Source organism: Acinonyx jubatus, chromosome B2, assembly GCF_027475565.1.
Source record: "Acinonyx jubatus isolate Ajub_Pintada_27869175 chromosome B2, VMU_Ajub_asm_v1.0, whole genome shotgun sequence".
NCBI lineage: Eukaryota > Metazoa > Chordata > Mammalia > Carnivora > Felidae > Acinonyx > Acinonyx jubatus.
The window spans coordinates 21436383-21448240 of record NC_069385.1 but is presented as its reverse complement, the minus strand read 5'-3'; the positions used below and the strand labels follow the sequence as shown (position 1 = coordinate 21448240).

At 39.9% G+C, this 11858-nt stretch overlaps 1 protein-coding gene across 13 annotated transcripts in view; it reads left to right on the top strand.

The window, feature by feature from the left end:
• Positions 1 to 11858, top strand: part of UTRN (utrophin) — a 511459-nt gene that overhangs the window by 437021 nt on the left and 62580 nt on the right. For all 13 annotated transcript variants that reach the window (XM_053222143.1, XM_053222139.1, XM_053222141.1 and 10 more), the window contains 2 exons: positions 2181 to 2242; positions 4774 to 4848. In XM_053222143.1, coding sequence (XP_053078118.1) covers positions 2181 to 2242; positions 4774 to 4848 — 137 coding nt within the window. The remainder of the gene's footprint in view (positions 1 to 2180; positions 2243 to 4773; positions 4849 to 11858) is intronic.

The following is an 11858-nucleotide window of genomic DNA, read 5'->3' as shown; positions in this document are numbered from 1 at the left end:
TGCATTAGAAGCTCTTTAGGTTACTTAGGTTAAGTTACTTCTTATACATGAATGTGCATATCAACTACATGAGGGATTTTGTTAGGATGAAAATTCTAGTTCAACAGAAGGAATGGGGGTCTGAGATTTTGATCAGGAAACTTTTTCTTTTTTTCTTTTTTTTTTTTTTAATATATGGTCTGAGATTTTGTATGGCTCTCAAGCTGTGGGCCACATTGTGAACAGTAAAATTTATAGGTCAGACAGCTTCGGTACTCTCTCCGTGGTCTTTGGAACAACTTAGAGAGTAAGATGGTGGAATGTTTTGCTTGGTGCTCAGTAGCAGAATACAAAGTAGAAACATTCCACCTCTGCTTTGGTATCAAGTACCAGGTAGGGGAACTAGCCAACTTTCCAGCTCTTGCTAAGATAGACCTTCACATTTTAGGTATTTTATTTTGTGTGAGTTTTTGGAATTCCCAGGACATTTTACATACCCAGTTCCATATCTACACTTTAAATGGTCTCAAAGCAAATTCTGAGTTCTCGGGGGTTCTGTTTATGCATGTGTAACAGTGATTATGTCCTTTTCCTAGTGACATATCCCACTTTTTGATATATTACATAGATTAAAAAAATAATCTCTCTTCAGTTTCATTGTATGAATATTTTAATACCACTCTCTCTTGTGTACTGGGCCATTTCACTTAGCTTACTAAACAGTTTGGTAAGAACTGAGTGTTGTCTAAGAAGTCTTTGGAGTACTATTAAACGTTATTACTCTATTCTGACCTAGAAAAGGGACAGTAAACTATCTTTAAATATAAGGACACTGAAGTTAAGAGCTGTTCACCTCTCTCTCTCACACACACACACACGTACACAAAGAAAGAACCTAATTATGTGGACCTAGTCTACCCTCATCTTATTCCCAAAAGACATCTAATCTGTGAATTAGTTTTGGAATTTACAGAAAGAAGAAAACTATAAAACTTTCTTCTAAAATGAAGACGAAACATCATGAGAAAAACTGTTCAATGCCTATAAGAAAAATACTGGTTAGCTGATGGAGGCTGATGGCTGAGAGAGGAGAAAGAAGTCACACTGGCAAGAGAGATTCACACATTAGGGGCGTAGAGAATCCAGATATACATGAAGAGGGTGCTGTTAGGTTTCCTTTCTTAGGTTTCCTTTCAGAGGGTCTGTGAATTACACTGACAAAAGACAGATTAGCAAGAGAAGAGCATTTGTTTATGCCTGCTGTGCGTGTACAGTGATGTGTAACTCAAAAGGATGGTTGGAATTTGGGGCTTATATACCCAACTTTAGCAGTGAAAGGAAATTGGGGAGAAAGGCTCCTTTGTGAGGAACCAATAGGTTTCTTTAGGAGAGATAAATGGGCTTTTGGGGGGGAAAACGTGCGATAAGAAAGTTTGTGATGATGTTTGTTTATGCAGGTGCAGGTGGTTTTTCTGTCTTCTTCATAGCCGTGAAACTCCCCCAGAGAGAGGATTTATGGTAGCCCTCTTTCCCAGAAGTTGCTGCGTTTAGTCCGATAAAGGAAGCTCCAAAAAGGCTCCTTTCTGTATCTGTTCAATCTCAGATATCTTTAGCTTAAAATGATGTTTATGTCAACTCTAGGGTTCTGAGTGAATCCCCACAGGGGAAAAGGGCTAATTTACACCAAGGAAGGAGAGACTCAAGGTTAAAGAGGAGGGCGCCTCACTTGATTGTGAGGTGAACATGTTATTCAGAGTTAAACACTTCATTTCTCTGTTCTTTGGAAATTTGATTAGGACTTCTAAAGTTTAGCAACTCTTTACAGCACTTCTGCTCTCCGAGGATTTATTCTGAATGAGGATCTATATCTGCCTAACACAAGTAGAATTATTCTGGAAACTGCATCGATCCAGCCGGCTACATCAAGCCTGCGGCCCCAGGGTCACACGCTTCATATCTAGGTTTAATTTTTAGTTGTAATTCTTTTCAAAATAGATAAAACAGAATTCTTTACTCATATTTTTACAACGTCACTGCTCACATAAAAATATCTTACTGTTTCAAATGGTAAGTAATAATTGGACATTGGGTTTCAGAATGAGCCGTCATGGGGATAATTTTGCGTGATTTTGAAAACTTAGAATAAAAATTCTATTTGCATATGTTCTATGGGACATACATTATTTTTTTTTATGCCCTAGCCATCAAACACAGACAACCTGTTGGGATCACCCTAAAATGACTGAACTCTTCCAGTCCCTTGGTGAGTGCTATTTTATTTAATTAGCCAAAACAACCGATAGTTGTATATTCTTAAAAGGGAAGTAACCACCAGTTTTTCTCACACAGCATGGATTGTTTAAAGGATTGTTTCACTGACACAGAAAAACAGTTGAATTTCTGAGGGAGATGCAGGAAACAGTTTTTTACCATTCTTGAGGGAACACGTGGTTTGAAGTAGCATGAGGTTGATTTTAAAAGGAAGAACACAGCCTCCCTCCTATTGAGTTATCTTAAACTTCAGCTTTGTTTGAAAACAAAAACAATAACAGCACAGCCACCTTGAATTCACCCTTTAAGTTTCCTTTTAACTCACATTTAATGTAGTTAATCGTACTAAATTAGCTTGCCTACTTGCATTTTGCCAAAGTAGTCATGAAAAGCTAAAATCATTTTAATATAAAAATGTAAGAAGGGGCGCCTGGGTGGCTCAGTCTGTTGAGCAGCCAACTACAGCTCAGGTCATGATCTCAAGGTTCCTGGGTTCAAGCCCTGCGTCGGGCTCTGTGCTGACAGCTCAGAGCCTGGATCCTGCTTTGGATTCTGTGTCTCCTCCTCTCTCTGCCCCTCCCATGCTCATGCTCTGTCTCTCAATAATAAATAGAAATGTTAAAAAAAATTTTTTTAAATGTAAGAAGGGGTGCCTGGGTGGCTCAGTATGTTGAGCATCCAACTTCAGCTCAGGTCATGATCTCAAAGTTTGTGGATTTGAGCACATGTCGGGCTCTGTACTGACAGCTCAGAGCCTGGAGCCCGCTTCAGATTCTGTGTCTCCCTCTCTCTCTGTCCCTCCCCACCTCATGCTCTGTGCCTCTCTCTCTGAAAACTAAATAAAGCATCAAAAAGTAAATTAAAAAATGTAAGGAACACATGAGATGAGAATCCTGATCTTGTAGATTCTAGTAGAATATGATGTTGAACTGATTCTCTAGCCTGCTTTCTTTGAAAGAGTTTTCTTTTTGGGTAGGTGAGGCAGTGCTGGAGAGAGAAAATGAGGCCCTAAGGCTCCCACACCAACTCATTTCAATATGGGGAGCACGCTTTTTGATTTCTTTAGTTTCATTTCTTTAGGTTTTTCTCATGAGCTTTCATTTGGATGAGTGAGAGCAGCTACAAAGGTTGAACAAAAGAGAGAAAAGCCATGGGTTTCTTTCCTTTGTAAAGTGAGGGTACAAACTTTGATGATTTCTGAGTTTTCTTCCAGTTCTGCTAGTTTCTAATACAGATACTGTGTCTTTAGAAGACAGAAAGAAATTACAATACCTTTTCTTTTTTAATTTTTTAAATCAATGTTTATTTTTGAGAGAGAGAGAGAGAGAGAGAGAGAGAGAGAGAGAGAGAGTGAGCATGAGCAGAGGAGGGGCAGAGAGACAGAGGGAGACACAGAATCCAAAGCAGGCTCCAGACTCAGAGCTATCAGCACAGAGCCCAATGTGGGGCTTGAACTCACAAACTGCAAGATCATGACCCGACCTGAAGTCAGATGTTGAGCCACCCAGGCACCCCTACAATATCTTTTTTTAACTTGACACCAAATCTTTAAGTTTTTTTTTAATTGAAATATAATTGACAAATAACATGATATTAGTTACTGGTATACAATATATTGGTTCAATATTTGTATTGTGAAACTGTTACTACAGTAAGTCTAATTAACATCCATCACCTCACATCATTACATTTTTTAAATTTTTTTTTTCAACATTTATTTATTTTTGGGACAGAGAGGGACAGAGCATGAACGGGGGAGGGGCAGGGAGAGAGGGAGACACAGAATCGGAAACAGGCTCCAGGCTCTGAGCCGTCAGCCCAGAGCCGGACGTGGGGCTCGAACCCACGGACCGCGAGATCGTGACCTGGCTGAAGTCGGACGCTCAACCGACTGCGCCACCCAGGCGCCCCTACATTTTTTATTCTTGTGATAACTCTTAAGATCTCCTCTTTTAGCAACTTTCAAATATACAATACAGTATTATTAACTATAGTTAACCTCTTGTTTCAAAAGATTTGAATATGGACTATAGGATAATTTTAACCATATCTATAAAAGGGTAGAAGAAGCAGATAGATCCGGATGGAAGAAATAAGACTAGCTCTATGAGTAGTGAGAGGCACAGCCTTATTGACAGAAACCTGATTGTCCTTGAGGAAGGTGCCTCTGGAGGAGAATCCCTCCCAGCAGTAGAGAAGGAAGGGCCCTGAGCCTACGGTGTGATGGATTTAAGCCTTCAAAAGTTAACAGGCCATGTTTCGTTCTCCTCATTTCCCTCCTTTTGCTATTGGATAGTGCTTTCTTGAAAGCCATGTAGCACTGCTTTGCAATGTCTCTCACTATGGTGCTAATGAACATTTAATTATTCTCTTAAATAAATGCTGTGGATTTTGAGAGAAGAGTTTTTAATGAGAACAGACATAATACTTTTCCATCATCTGAAGTAAACAAATACATTCTTGCCATTCAATGTAAGTTAACTAATAAGCATGCTTTTGAATGTGTTCTCTTTCCCATTTCAGCTGACCTGAATAATGTACGTTTCTCTGCCTACCGTACAGCCATCAAAATCCGAAGACTACAAAAAGCTCTATGTTGTGAGTTATTCTACCAAAGTTAATCACTCGGAACTTTGGATTGCATTTGTTGTTTTTTGTGGGTTTCTTTGTGGGGTTTTTTGTTTTTTGTTTTTTGTTTTTTTGTTTTGAGACAGAGATAAATGAAGATGGGGATGTGTTTGGAGAGTAAATCTGATATTCGGTGTATCACACTCAAGGAATTGGCTCTGTTTCTGTAAATGCTCTACTATTTGTCCCATCAGCATGCATGCGCTAGTAAAACAAATGAACATATGCCATTCTCAGTTGGAGAACAAAATTAGCCAAAATACAGGAGTAACATAAAAAGCTTTTTCAAAAATTATGCTGCCACCCAATTTAAAAGGATTAAATCAACAAATCAAAGTAGTAGATCATTGCCTTCTTAGTACTTTGTATTCATTTGGAAGTATAGGATTCGAGGGGTGCCTGGGGGCTTAGTTGGTTAAACATCCAACTCTTGATTTAGGCTAAGGTCATGACATCACTGTTTGCGAGTTCAAGCCCTGCATCAGGCTCTGCGCTGACAGTGCAAAGCCTGCTTGGGATTCTTTCTCTTTCCCTCTCTGCCCCTCCCCCACTTGTGCACGCATGCTTTCTCTTCTCTCTCTCTCTCTCTCTCTCTCTCTCTTTCTCTCTTTCTGTGTCTCTCTCAAAAAGTAAACTAAAAAATAAAAAATTAAAAGTGTTTCTTCTGCAAGTATAGGATTTTAAACAGTTTGATTCAATGAAATCACATAATATAGAAATACTAAAAAATAACATTCTTGATCCAAATTTGAACTGGCACCGAGAAAATTAGATAAAAGTCTCTATTTAAATATGTCTTGAGACAATTAGTATTAGCAACATGAGCTTTTCCTGCAGGGAGTTTGTTCAGAGTAATATTCTGTGATAGCCGTTTTACTAAAGGGTTATTCCTACCCCCAACACACATACCCAAACAACCTAAATTTAAATAGAGATATGAGTACTTGTAATAATAAAGTATAGATTTAATCTATCTAAATTCTCTTTGTGGTTGTAGTTTTGATGATTGAGTTTATTTAAAGAACATGTAGGGCGCCTGGGTGGCTCAGTTGGTTAAGGGTCTGACTTCGGCTCAGGTCATGATCTCGCAGTTTGTGAGTTCAAGCCCCACGTCGGGCTCTGTGCTGACAGCTCAGAGCCTGGAGCCTGCATTGGATTCTATGTCTCCCTCTCTCTCTGCCCCTCCCCCGCTCATGCTCTGTCTCTCTCTGTCTCAAAATAACAAAACATTAAAGAACGTGTAGACCTTGTCAGATAGTTAATATGAGAAATGACCTTTGTCTATATTTTTAAGGCAGAGTAATTTGAATAATTCCAAATATTCTTGTTTGCTACTTTTTGTTAATAATTGTTTTCTGTCTAGGCAGTTCAGTGAAGCTTTGAATATTACTCTTTGCAAAATGATATATGAAAGTTAAAAACTCTTTAAAAGTCAGTAGAAATTAGAATTACATTTTGAGCTGGTAACATGAGGAGAGGTGAGGAAAGAGAAGTATAGAATCATTCAGAAAAAAGAACACAAAAAAAACCCCACAGCAATGCAAAGCTTTAAAGTAGGGAAAACTTGGGCACCTGGGTGCCTCAGTCAGTTAAGCATCTGACTTTCAATTTGGCTCAGGTCACGATCTCACGGTTTGCGAGATAGAGCCCTGAGTTGAGCGCCATGCTGACAACATGGAGCCTATTTGGGATTTTCTCTCTCTCTCTCTCTCTCTCTCTCTGCCCCTCCCTGTGCAAATTCTCTCTCTCAAAATAAATAAACTTTAAAAACTTAAATAAATAAAATTAGGAAAACTTAAGTGATGTGTGGAAGAGAAGTCTCAAGGGCTAAAAACACACCTCCAGATTCATGGATGAAAGAAAACCCGAGGTGATTTTGATGCCCATAATCCACAGAGCCCCAGATAACGGAAGCAAGTGGTGCAGAATCACCAGTACAAAAAAAGCAAAGCCAACACACCCTGGCCAGTGATCTGTATGTTGAGCCAGAGGGGAATAGGAAGTGAATTAGGAACACACAGAAGGGACGTTCAGTGATCTCAGTGAGTCCATGGTGACAGCAGTTTTGAAAGGGGCTCAGCTGCATGCCCAGTATCCAGCTGACGGATCTGGAAGGTCTTCTCAGGCCTGATGAGCTATAAAATGAGGACAAATGACTCAGGGGCAAAATCTCCGTTGACCAAAGACTGCTTTTTGTCATGATGAACGTGGTCCGAGTTTTCAGTAGTACTTCTGGCTGGATAAACGTACCAGCACATTTGGTGTTTTCCTCTGTTGGTTCTTTTGAATTCTCAGGAAAAAACTCCCTCCTACAGTTCATTCCTTCAAATCTGAGAAGAGCAGAAGAGGAATGCCTCCTGCTTCTAAACTACATGACATTTAGAAATGTGCACTTAGAAAAGTGCCAGATTGCGTTGGATTATAAATATTCGAGCTGATGTGTTTGGAGCCACCTGGCCTCACTTTCCCCACTGCCTCTGCCCCCACTGCTCTCCAGCCCGGGGCCTTTACACCACTTGTCAGCTCACCTGTTTATGATTAATCTGTTCCTCCTTCTCCTGTCCTTTCTGTTCACTTGAAATGCCTTGACCCTTCCTCTGCAGTGGTCTGCAACCCTTTATTCCTCCAGACACTGTTAAAAATTTACTTCTTTTGGAAACGTTTACAAGCTAATCCCACCTGCTTCCAATTTCTCCAGAACTTTATGACTGCCTATAAGGACTGTTTCTCACCTAAGCACCATATGCTTGCCTTTGTGTAAGAGATAATGTTAAGAGGATTGTCTCGCCCCTGCTGTCTATGGCTTCAGGTCAGGGGTCCTCCCATTTTGGGTAAACCCCCACCCAGCATAAGGACCTAATGTAGAGGGCGTGCTGTCGCTGCTCGGTCACTGTTCATTCACTTGTTGGGCTCCACAGTTGTGTAGGAGCTAAGACCATGCAAAGAGACTTGGTTCCCACACTCGAGGAACCTACATTCAGAGATAGCATGTTACACATGGATACACGCTTTCAGCAGATTCTTGTTGCCCTCAGAATGGAATGGTCTTTACCTTGGCCTGTTATTCTGTCCCCTCCGTTCACTGTGCACCACAGAAGACTTCTGCCATCAGCTCTAGTGGTTGACTGGAATGGCCAGCCCTGTATTCTGTTCTTCCTGCCTGGAGACCCCTTGTCTTAGCTCTCAATGTTATTCTTGTCCCACGTCAGGTGCCTTCTCTTCCTTTGGCTTCCAGCCTATTGCCTATCTTTAATGGGGCTTTCAATGATTATTTCATTCTAAAGTAGGTCACTCCTGATATTCTGTTGCTTAGATTCAGTTCTTTCCTTGTGTGGCACTTGTCATAATTCTTGATATTCTATTTATTAACTTACTTACTGCCTGTCTCTCTAAATGAGCTAAGTTTTCATGTGAGGGATGAGTCTGTTTTCTTCTCCACCTCCAGGCTCATTCAACTTCTGGCACAGAGCAGTCTCCTAGGATATACAGAGTGCATGATTTGAGTATAAAAGTTACAGGAGTAGGAGTGCCTGGGTGGCCCAGTTGATTAGGCGTCTGACTCTTGATTTGGGCTCAGGTCAAGATCTCATGGTTCATGGGATTGAGCCCCAAGTCAGGCTCTGCACTGACACCATGGAACCCGCTTGGGGTTCTCTCTCTCTCCCTCTCTCTCTGCTCCTCCCCCACGCACATGCTGTTTCTTTCTCTCCAATAAATAAACTTTTAAAAAGAATAAAAATATAAGAGTTACAAGAGTACACCAGAAAGCTGGTATAAGAGGATTTATGGCAGCACTTCTTACTGTTAAAATTTGTTTAATTTTGGCATATTCCTAAATGTGATACGATATTGCAGCAAACATCAGCAATGTGATGACCCTCGGGACTGTAAAGTTGAATGAACAAAAACAAGTGGAGAAGAATATAGTACAGTTTGATTCTATTTATTTATAGTTTGAAATAATGAAAAAATAAATGCTGCATGATTTGGGGATACATATACTTTTGAAAACTGAAAGCAAAATGCAAAGATTAGCTCTTCTCCCTGTGATCACGAGGGGAGGCAATTAAGGATATTTCCCAAGGCATTTTCAAGATACCAGTAACAGTCTCTTTCTTTAGCTGTGTAACGGATTAACGGGGATTGGTTCTACTATTCTTCTTTAGGCCAAACATGTGTATTATACATATTCTTTTGTATTCTTAGTTAAATTTTTTTTGTAATAGGCAGTAACAGAGAAGCCAAAGGAAAGTGGTGTCAGAAGAGGGAGAGATACCCTTTGTCATGATGAACAAGGCAGGCTTCCTTGACTAGCAAGCATATAAGCCAGGCCTTAGAAGCCACACAGGATTTAGGCATGTGGCTATTTATCAGGGGTAGGGAGGAAGGAACTTATATGCATAAGCATCAAAGGTGTGGATGGAGTTTAGGGAACATAATGGAGTCTAAATGGAATAGGTTATGAGCTATCCATTCAGTATTTGGAAATGTCCTTAAAGTCAGTTTGGGTCCACATGTCACTTTTTTTCATGAAACCTTTTCTGATTCCTTTGGTTGTTTGTTCCTCATATTCTCAAAATGTTACATTTAATGTTTGTTTTTTATAGAGTAGGGTGCTGTCAGACCATTTTCTGTTTTGTGGGACCTAGGAGATAGGCCCAGATTAGATAACATCTAAGGCAGAAGCAAGGATCAAGCGAACAGGGACAAGTACATAGTTCAGGCAAAAGATCATGGGTGCTGAACCAGCAGGTGGTGGTAGCAGGAGAGAAGAGGGAGAAGAGGGATTTGTAAGGAGGAGGGAAAGCTAATGACTGGGGGGATTTGCTAGTTGATAACTGGCAGAGGGTGAAAGGGAGAGAGTGTCAGGGCATTTCAGGGTTTGCAGAGTCATGGTCTATAGAAGGTACTGACACCATTACTGGATTTCAGTGTAACAGGAACTCAAGACCTTTATTTGCAACATACTGAGATGGAGGTCCCCGAAAGAGAATAGTATAGCTCTAATTGGGAGCAGAACAGCAGGCGTGTGGGTCAGGAGTTTAGGTAGGAGATCAGGATGGAAACCAGAGTGTGGAGCCATCCAGAGAGAAGGCAGTAACTGAAGTAAGGAAAAGTAAGTGAGGGTATCAGGGTTACGGAGTGAAGCAGCAGATACAAGTCCTTGAGTGCCACCTGTCCTTCTGAGATATCTGAGGAGGAGAGGGTAGGAGAGGTGCGAAGAAGGAATGGTCAGGTGCCTGGGTGACTCAGACAGTTAAGCATCTGAGTCTTGATTTCAGCTCAGGTCATGATCTCCTGTTAATGAGTTCAAACTGTGCATCAGGCTCTGCGCTTGGGATTCTCTGTCTCTCTCTCGTGTTCTCTCTCTTTCTCTCTGTCCCTGCCCCCTCCCTGCTTGTGCATGCTCTCTCTCTCAGAATAAATAAATAAACTTAAAAAGAAAGAAGGAATGGTCAAAGATTCCAAGAACACGGGAAGAGTTACGGAAGCCCAAGGTCAGGTGCTGAACTGTGTGTTTTTGCAGAACAGGAGAAGTATGATCCATTTCCATTCGATCCCCTGTGCCTCATATGGGAGATTAAAAAAAAAAAAAAGTCTGAAAGTTGGTTAGAAAATGATTCTGCTGTTTGTTTTATTTGCCACATGACTGAGCTGTCATTTGTCTCCCTTGGAAAAGAGAAAATCATAATTTTGTGCGATTTAAATGTAGTCAGTTTTTTAAAGGAACCTAAGTGTGACACATTTCAGGAAGATGTATGGCCTGGCTTAGGCACTAAGGCAAAGTGTCAAAGTAAATCACTAAAAATTGAAGACATGATAGTCTGTGGGATGTGGCACATTACTGTCACAGCTACAAAGTGTGTTACAAAGGAGGCTTTTCCAGAAGAAATGCAAAGGCAGCACGATCCAGGAAGTGGTCTTTTGGAATTCGGTCTAGTGTCACTTTATTGCCATGTGTGGATACAATAGCAGTGCTGAGTTGCTGGCATAATTAGTGTTGGAATTGAGGAAACTCAGAGCACTTTGGCAGTGTTTGAATATATTTATTTGTATCTGTGTGAAATTATAGTTCCGTAGCTGCCGTCATTCAGCACTTCTCTTTGTCAGATACTATGAAGAATGAATTTGAATTTTGCTCCTGCCCTCTGGAAGTTTATAATTGAAAATAGTGTATATTGCCAAAAAGTGGGATGAAGATGATATTGAAGATGCTAGATGGTTCTTAGTCTTCTTTCTGATACCGCCTCTCACTAACTCATGTAAAGCTTACATAAGTTATTTTTATAATTAGTTGACATTTTACCAATGATATATTTGACATTGGAAACAAATGGATTGACCTACTATCCAGACTTGTGAGTTTTATATGTGTTCTTTCTGTCTCTCTTTTTTTATAAAGTTTTCCTTGTTGAGTTGTTTTAGAAATCATTTTAATCTGTCTAGTTCTAAAGCAGTTCCTTTCCATTGTAGATAACCTGAAAAAAATAAATCATTCTATGTAGTGTTTAGGCAGCTAGAGTGGACACATTTCATGTCTTTAAAAACTCAAAATTAGTAGTTATCCAATGGTTAAAAATAGATAAATACGAAGGAAGCTATTCATTCATTTTATTTAACTGTCAAAATATGTCATTGTATTTTTTAAGGTAGTAGTTTTGTGTCAGGCAAAGAGGAAATAGTTGGTTATGTTAAAATAAAAAGTTTCCCTAAGCTGATTTCTTTTAATATTAAAAAGTTCAATATGGAGATAGGGAAAACATTCTTTAAAGCAGGAATTTCAGTGAGCAGCCCTTAAATTCATGTGGATTCTGTAATTTTCCAAACCCATTTCTTCAGATTTAGAAGTCATTTCTGTACTCAATAAATGTACAGGTACATGGTAATTTGATAATCTCCTGTTTCCCTGTTCCCGGTTAGCTAATGGAATGACTAGAAGTTGATTGAAAAGAAAGATTAGGTAGGTTTTCTTCTTTTTT